The sequence below is a fragment of the Brassica oleracea genome, chromosome C2 (assembly GCF_000695525.1).
Source record: "Brassica oleracea var. oleracea cultivar TO1000 chromosome C2, BOL, whole genome shotgun sequence".
Lineage (NCBI taxonomy): Eukaryota > Viridiplantae > Streptophyta > Magnoliopsida > Brassicales > Brassicaceae > Brassica > Brassica oleracea.
Genome location: NC_027749.1, coordinates 35,733,813 through 35,743,211, shown reverse-complemented (window position 1 = coordinate 35,743,211; position 9,399 = coordinate 35,733,813). Strand labels below are relative to the sequence as shown.

Genomic DNA, 9,399 nt, shown 5'->3' with positions numbered 1-9,399 from the left:
TCATTAGTGGAACTGGATTTCTGAGGTCTGGAAACCAGGGTGGAAACATCTATTGCAATGGACAGAGGAGTAATTTCAACCAGAGTTCGCAGTACCAGAAACCCTACAGCCAGAACTACAGCAGCAACAAGCATGAGTTATGGAAACTCATCTTACCAGAAACCACCACCACAGACTCAGGAGAGCAAGATCAAAGCAATGCTTGATCGGGTGCTTGAAGGACAGCAGAACATGACGGTGTATTTCAATGGGAAGATTGATTCTGCCTACAACAACCTGAAAACAAAGTTTGAGACTTTGAGCAATCATCTGAAGAAGTTGGAGATGCAGGTTGTTCAGACTTGAGAAGCTGTTAAAAAGCAAGAAGCTTTAGCAAGGGGGATAGGAGATGATGTAATGAAGCACCACATGAATGCCATCATTGATGATGAATTCTAGCAAGTAGTGAAGCATGAGAGCTGCAAGAAGGGAATTTCAAATTAGAAAGCTCAATGAGTTTTGGCGGATCACATTGGTGTCGATCGACATCAGACTTAGAACATCAATCGACAGACTTTCCATAACATCGAGCGATGACACATTAAGAGTCGACGACACATCCAGAGTCGATTTTATCGTGCAATGCCGTGAGGATCATGATGCACGAGGAGTTCGCAGCAAGACACCCACATCCGCCCAACCCATTACATATTAACATCAATCGACAAACTGAGCCACTCGTCGATCGACAACAAGAGACCACCGCCGATCGACAACCTCTAGTATCCATCGATCGACGAGAACCCCTCACATTCCGAGTGCAGATGCCAAAGATTGACAGCGCACGAATCAATGCATTGAGACCACAACCTAAACCTTCAGCTAACCCACCAGAGACCACCAGTACACATTCAGATGATGCACCAGAGCCTATGGAAGTTGATAAGGCTCCTATGCGGAGAACCTTGAGGAAGAGAAAGGAAAAGGTTGCTAAGCATCTGAAGAGGGGAGCTAATGAGAAGGAGATGGAAAGTTTTCTTAAGAGAGTCCTTATGATTCCACCGGCTAACCCATTCGAGGAGACCTGTCATCTGACGACCTCAATAACTAACAAACTCGTGATGGCAACACTGCCGACGACAACGTTTAAAATACTCCAGCAGCGAACATTACTGCGGTTAACGTTAACACGGCAGCGTTTGAGGAGGTCCAGAAGATGTTCTCGACTTTCAAAAAGAAGTCAGCAGAACGGGACAAGGTCATGAGTTCTCTCGCTAAATAGGTCGAAAACCTAACAGCAAGAACCAAGGCTATTCTTCCGCACGGAACAACCTGAGTCTGCGGAAGAAGACTCGATTTCGCGACTCCTTTGGACCGGTCCGACAACGCGCAAGGAAAAATGTGTGGGCTAAATCCCGACGAAATCACTCCTGCGTGGAAGACAAAGAGGAAGGAGAAATCGGGCGCGTTGATGTGGATTCTAGCAGTCAGACCGAACCTACGGATGAAGATGCAGACATGCATCCACGTCGTACAAGGAGCCGTGCGTCTCAAGACGATTCCCAGTTCGATAACCCTAGGACCGAATAAGAGGAAGCTATCTTCTGGGACGAACAGGAAGAACTGGCCGAGGAGCAAACTCGGAACACTCGCGGGAAACGCCGACAAGGTCGGAAATCTGCTAGCGAGAAATCCGAGATTCACGATCTTCGCGATCATCTCATGAAAACGGTTGCAAAAGTTAGAGCAGTGAAATCTCAGATCAATCACGCTACTCGCACCACACCCGAGATCGATCTACTGCTCGAGGAATCTCGAAAAATGCTATTCACTACTCGCATCACCGAAACTAGGGTTTCGAATTCTGGAAAGATCAAGGTAATACCTTAGGACGGTACAACCGATCCATGGGCACATCTATAGGCTTTCCATATTGCAATTGTGAGAGCCAAGTTTAGAGAAAGTGAAAGATATGCGAGCGGATGCCGCCTCTTCGTCGAAAACCTCCGAGGAGCAGCACTCGAGTGGTTCTCTCGCCTAAGGCAAAATTCCATCGGAAGTTTCCGCCTACTCGCCTCGGAGTTTCTTAAGCAGTACTTTATGTTCATAGATCGAGAAACCTCCGATGTCGATCTCTAGAGCATGTCCCAGGGAGAGGAAGAATCTCTCCGTGACTTCATGAAACAGTTCTAGACCGTTATGGCTAGATTCAGCGGAATAAGCGACAAAGTAGACGTAGACACGCTCCGAAAGACGCTCTGGTACAAGTCAAAGTTCAGGAGGTGGATAACTTTGGATAAGCCGCGTACGATCCAAGACGCGCTCCATAAAGCCACGAACTACATAATCATCGAAGAAGAGACAAAAGTCTTGTCGCAAAAGCTGAGGCTGACGAAGACATCGTCAAAGGATCCTAGGTCGGATCAGAAGTCTAAAAAGAAAAACCCTCCGAACGACAAAAACGTCCATCACGGGGAAGAAGAGACCCATGGAGCGCATAACTACGCCATCAACGCCGGATCGGAGCAAGGCCGGATGACGAGCAATACATGTACCCAAAATCTAAATTACGACGAGAACGCCTTCTGCGACTTTAACCAGGCCCGCGGCCACTCGACTGTAAACTGCAAAGTTCTCGGCACTAGGTTGGCCGCGAAGCTGCTCGCGGGAGAAATCGCCGAAGTGTCTAGCGTAAAAGATCTCGTCCGTGATTCAGACCGCCCTCCAAGAAACGATAAGCCCCCTCAAACGGAGAACACTCTCCAAGGGAACCAATCGGGAGAAAAACGTGGGAGGAGGCAGGACGACAAGGGCAACGACAATAGTCGCCGCATAGTTAATTTGATCATCCGAAGATTCGCAATACTGCAGTGATACCGTCTCTGCCATCAAAGCTTATCAGAGCAAGGCCGAGACGAGCGCGAACTCGCTAACCTGCTCCGCGCCTAGTGACTTCCCGAAAGGTGCGATCACTTTCGATGAAGAAGAGGCCGGCAGGATCGACCATCCCCACTGCGATCCGCTCGTGATCGATCTCGTGATAAGAGATCTCGAGGTCGCAAGGGTTCTCATCCACAAGGGTAACACGGCAATGTCATCTTTCGCGATACTCTAAAGAGGATGAACGTCGAGCTAAGAGAAGTCGTACCATCGCCCAAGCCGCTAACCAGTTTTGAGGGCACGACTTCAATGACTCTCGGATCGATCAAACTGCCCGTTTCTGCGAAAGAAGTCACGAAGATTGTCGACTTCGCAGTCGTCGACCACCCGGCCATTTACAACATCATCATGTGCACGCCTTGGCTAAACGCCACGAAGGCAGTCCCGTCGACTAATCACTTAGGCATCAAATTCCCCACAGATAACGGAATTGCCGCGATCTGGGGATGCCAGACACAGTCAAGACGTTGCTTCCTGGCCGAACACAAGCTAAGGCAAATCACTACAACCGCAATGGTGAAACCCAAATGGGAAAAGCTATCTCAGGCACTAACTGAAAACGCTTCGGAAAAAGACGGTCAAGAATCGTTACTCAAACAACGGCCAGGAAACAGCCAGTTTCAGAGCCCAATGTTTCAACCCAACCGGAGGAGAAAAGCCCGGTAGAAGGGTCGGTCTTGCAACTAAGGCGGCCAACGCAAACGCGATAGCCGAGTAAACACACTCGTACAAACAACAGAACTACGAGATGGCTTGATCCCGGAAAGGAGTACGGAGGCAGCTCGCCGTAGGACGAGTTCAACTATCCCCCCTCTTCAAGAAGGGGGGGGAGTGGGTACATAGACGAATACTCGTATATTCCCGCATTCTGAATTATTTGCCTTGTACTCAATATTTTTGAAACTTTTGGCAAATAAGACTTTCTTCAAATCTCTTTTATCTCGATAAATATCTTGTTTTATTTTCCGAAAACATCTGTATACGAGAAAAACGATCATCATACGAACCCAAAAAACAGAAACTCACGAGAAATCGTCCCACCTCAAAATGGATCAACTCCACACTAGCTTATCCAACAAAGAAACTTCGTCACATCAACTAAGGCATTTATGGAATCAACATATTCTGCCGACCACAAACACTCTTTCACAAACATATCTCGTTCACACCGTCGATTTTGACTCCTGACCGAAACACGAGACCCCGATCTCAGATACTCAAAATATCACTAATAGTATGTTTTCGAAAATATAAAGCGAGACGTCGCCTAAATCTTTGAAAACATGTTCTCAGTCCGTTCGCGACTATAAATTACAAATGCTTGTCGATTGGCCCCGCCGAGCACGTTAGACGACATAAACAAACGCATTTGGATCCATCCTAAGGATAGATCGTCTTACATCTGACTAGGATAAATAGCGCGCTATAAAAGAAATCCGAAATTTTGGTCAGAACTTTCGGGAGACTTAAAAATTGTCCTCGAAGAGATGCTCGATTCCTACCATACAAATCGTATAAGCCGAGAACATATTGCAGACTTTAAAGCGGGATGAAATCAGGTTGAAAACGATACGAAAAACGTAAGTCGAAGTAGCCATCGCACCCCCTAAAGCCGTAATTAGACCTAGGTCTTACCCTAAACCCAACACACTGTTCTCTAACGTCTCAAGACTTGACATCCAAAAGATACGAGATCCTGAAAGCATGTCTCTTCGTCCGCATCTAAATGCTCTCAAAACTTTGAGAAAGCTCACTCAAAGCTCTATCTTGTGTCTAAAGATGGGCTCCATATAACGGTCGTAAGGTCTCCATCCATAGCTAAAAATATGACGCGTCTGTGCAGCTATGCTCCAAAAGACACCAAAAATCACCACAATCCTCCAAATCGTCCATGAACCTGTAAATACTCTAAATAGACTCTATATCGTAGTAAATATATATTAAAACAACTATAAACCATGGCTAAAAGTGGGTAAAATTCATGGCCTATCAACTCTCCCCAGACTTACCCTTTTGCTTGTCCTCAAGCAAAACACACATGGTAGTCTTATGAAAGCGGTTTGAAAACAGGAGGGACTCACATAATTTAAAACCACTACTCTCACTTCTGAAAATATGATAGGTGGAAGTGACTCATTACTAACCTTGGATGCTTTCAATATACTACACACTAGCTTAGTCACCATACCATACAATCACACAACACTACTAATAGCGCCTGACGTACCCCTCTGCTGACCTCATTTCTCCATAAATATAGATGTGTAGGCTACGTCTTGGAAGTATCGATCAAGGGACATGGAATCTTACTCAACCAAGTTTCTGAACACACAGGTAGTCTTATCTAATTCCTTTCTTCCCTCTTTTTCTCTCTTCTCTGAATCTTTATAGTTCCAATTTCAATGAGTGTTGATCCTAATGCAGTCCATCTTGTTCATCTTATTGACTTTTCTACTTTTGTAGCTCTATTTGACAAAGTGTAGCGAATACCGGGGTCACAGGAGACACTCCTTACCCTCCTTTCCACAATGTGTGATCATTCCTTTCAGACTTAGAATAATGGGGTCACAGGAGACATTCCCACCCCTCTGCCTCTTTCAGGAAATCATTTCAATCTTTTGTATCTTAAGATGCCGAAGAGAGAAAGAGAGAAGGGAACCAGAAGCACACAGACTTTTTCCTTCCAGACTTACAGGAGGACTCCTATCCAATGTATACCAAGCCCCAAAACAAGCAAGTAGAGTAGATTAAGGTTGGAAGTCAGCTTTGGTTTCTCCAGACATTCTCAGTAGGTGCGGATGTTAGCATTACGTGATACACTACGGTGTTTCTATCTAATACATCCTATAATTAGTAAATCTAGATGGTGCTAGAGAGTGATTATAGTAGCAATCAAATTGTACTTGATCATAATCCCCTTCTCGACTCGATAAAAACTTTTTTTTGAAAACATTTCTTAAAATTTACGATAAACTAGATATCAGTAACATCCCCCAGACTTAAATTACACTGTCCCTAGTGTATATCCAGTCGGAGTTATGGTGAGAACTAATCATAAGTACACAATTTAACAAGTTAGAACGATATACCTGACCGAGTTAAGTGTCGATCGATAAAAATGAGTTACCATCGGTCATTGCAGGTGATGTACTGTCGATCGATATCGACATGCTCTCATCGATCGATTTTCTAATCGTCTACTCGGATCTTTTTTTTCATTTTATATATTAAACTACTTAAACTAATTCCTAGAAATGGGTTGCCTCTCATTCAGCGCTTATTTTAAGTCTTGCACTTAACTTAAGATCTTATATGTCTAATGATCAGGAAGGCCTAAAATGTAAAGGCCTGCTATTTGGTGGTTTAGCCCAATAATGTTTCACTCGTTGTCCACTCACTTTAAATTCTTCCCCTTTATCATTTACAAGTGTAATGGCTCCATAAGGTTTGACATCCACAAAAGTGAAAGGACCTGACTAACGAGATCCGAGTTTTCTGGGAAACAGAGTTAGCCGAGAATTATATAACAACACTTGATCATTTGGTTCGAAATGTCTGGAGATGATCCTTTTATCATGATATGCTTTTTGTCCTCCCTCTATATATTTTCGAGTTCTCATAGTCTAAGTGTCTGATTTCATCCAGCCTGTTAAGCTGTATGAATCTCCTTTCGGCAGCTGGTTTAATGTCAAAATTTAATAGTTTTATTGCCCATGCTGCCTTGTGTTCTAGCTGAATTGGTAGGTGACAAGATTTTACATCGAGCAGGTGAAATGGGGTTGTTCCTAATGGAGTTTTGAATGCAGTACTGTAAGCCCAAAGTGCATTGTCCAGTTTTCTAGACCAATCTTTCCTAGAAATTCCTACGGTCTTTTCTAAGATTTCTTTGATCTGTCGATTTGAGACTTCTACTTGTCCACTTGTTTGTGGATGGTAAGGTGTAGCAACTCTGTGGTGAACTTCATTCTTCCGGAGTATTCCGTCAAAGACTTTGTTAATAAAGTGGGAGCCACCATCACTTATTACTACTCGAGGAACTCCAAATCTTGGGAAAATAATTCTCTTGAAAATCTTGATAACTACAGACGCGTCATTTGTGGGGAAGCTAGTGCTTCGACCCATTTGGACACATAATCGATAGCAACTTGGATATATTTGTTCTCGTATGAGGAAGGGAAAGGACCCATGAAGTCTATTCCCCAGCAATCAAAGATTTCTACTTCTAGAATAGATTTATGTTCCTTTTTTTTGTCATCAACGTACACAGACTCATACTGACTGTAAATCAAAACGGGTGATCTACATCCATGTAAACGACAAAAGACGGTTACTTCCTAACACTGCGTGCTAGTCTATCCGCCTTTGAATTTTGCGTCCATGGTACATAGATAATCTCCGATAGGGTGAAACTCTCTTTCAGGATCTTGATATCTTCCAAATAATTTGCAAAAGCTGGCCATTCTTCTCGTTCCGAAACCATCTTCACCAATTGAGAGCAGTCCGTTGCAAATATAACCTGAAATTGACGTAAATTCTTCATACATTCCATTACCCAGAGTAGCGCTTCCATCTCGGCATGAAGGGGAGAGAGACTAGCCCTAACATTCCTCGCCCCCAACCATCCATCAAATCCTTCTAAGGTAATGAACCAACCTTGACCTGAAAAGGTATTGTTGGACCCAATTCTGGTCCATATGCCAAATGGGCCAGCGCCAGTATGGGCCGTACGACGCTAAGCGACTAAAAGGCCCTGTACGAGCAAGAAGAGACTGATTTAGGAAATCGAAGATCGTAGAACGGTTGCGGATATCGCGGAGTCCATCTACTATAAGAAGAGATTGATGGATACTAGAGAGGACACGTTGAAAACCCTAGAGAGAGCTACACCCATACATCGATCTTGTTTTCATCTTGCTTTAGATCTCATTTCAGTCACTGTATTCACCCTTATTCATCAATAAAATCCATCTTTGCCTACTGAAAATTGAATACATCGTTGTGTTCTAAAGATATCGTTGCCTACATCATTTTATCTTCACTAGATTAAACTCTCGATCACTATCAAATACTAGTGTAGATTTTAGGATCTACATTTTGGCGCCGACTGTGGGGAAGATAAACGAAAAACCAATTTACTAAGAAACCGATCTAAGTTTCCTAAGCACCACTATGGATCCTAATCACGCTCGATCCAACTGCATCGAATAGATAAGTCTTGACCTCTCTAGATCGGGAAAACCGAAGTCGTCAAAAATCGTCAGCGCCACGAAAGATCAAAGCATCTCCTTCGGAAGGCAACTTGATCTCTCCAATGACCAACGATCCGAAACCTCGCGACAAGCAACTAACGAGCCTGGCATCGCGCCTTTCGAAGAGATAACGCACGAAGTCGAGATTATAACTTTCCATGAACACAAAATCGCTAGGCTCGATATGCCCCATGACGATGCCCTAGTCATCACGTTGGAACTTGTGAGCACCATCTTCTCGAAGATTTTCGTTGACACCGGAAGCGCTGTCAACGGCGTTTCACAAATGACGCTACGATTGATTAGCCAACCAACCCCAGTAATCGATCACGAAATGACTCCCCTCAATAGTTTTGAAGGAAAGTCGATCCGATCACTCGGGATAGTGCCACGAACCACCAAAACTTACGACATCGAACTGGAGACCGAGTTCACCGTGGTTGATCATTTCATGCCCTTCGACGCCTTCGTAGGACATCCTTGGATACACCAGATGAAGGCGGTCCCTTCGGTTTACCACCAGTGCTTGAAGTTTTTATCACCGACCGGCGAGAAAACTGTACGCGGGAGCCAGAAACAATCTCGAGCCTGTTATATGGCCGGATTACAAAGGATGCCCCTGCAAGGAGAGAATGTCTCACTCATCCGCGATATCACAGTAAAAGACTCCGCCAGAGACCTATTAAGCGTCGTCGCCCTAGACGAAACTCCTTAGAAAAAAGCGTCAACATCGGGAACGACCTCCCTCCTAAAGTGAAGAATGATCTTTTGTCTTTCCTCAAGCAAAATATCAAAACATTAGCGTGGTCCGCAGCAGACATGCCCAAAATCGACATCAGTATCGCCCCCACGACCTAAACGCCGATCCTACGTTTAAGCCTATCAATCAGAAACGAAGAAAGTTGGGACCCGAACGAGCCAAGGCTGTAAACGACGAAGTTGACAAGCTCCTTAAAATCGGTTCCGTTCGCGAAGTCCAATACCCTGACTGGCTCGCAAATCCAGTCGTAGTAAAAAAGAAAAATGGAAAATGGAGAGTGTGCATCGATTTCACCGATCTCAACAAAGCATGCCCAAAAGACACCTTCCTATTACCACACATCGACCGGCTGGTAGAAGCCACAGCTGGACACGAAATACTTTCCTTCATGGATGCATTTTCCAGCTATAATGAGATCCTTATGAACCCCGACGATCAAGAAAAAACGAGCTTCATCACCGAGCGAGGAAC

At 44.5% G+C, this 9,399-nt stretch overlaps 1 protein-coding gene across 1 annotated transcript; it reads left to right on the top strand.

The window, feature by feature from the left end:
* The first annotated feature begins 8,352 nt into the window (after positions 1–8,352).
* On the top strand, positions 8,353–8,883 carry LOC106324105. Its single transcript, XM_013762124.1, has one exon. The coding sequence runs from the start codon at positions 8,353–8,355 to the stop codon at positions 8,881–8,883; it is 531 nt and encodes a 176-aa protein (XP_013617578.1).
* Positions 8,884–9,399: the final 516 nt, after the last annotated feature.

Bases quoted from the DNA above. Each gene is read 5' to 3' on its own strand.
- LOC106324105 (XM_013762124.1), top strand. From the start codon at position 8,353: ATGCCCCATGACGATGCCCTAGTCATCACGTTGGAACTTGTGAGCACC.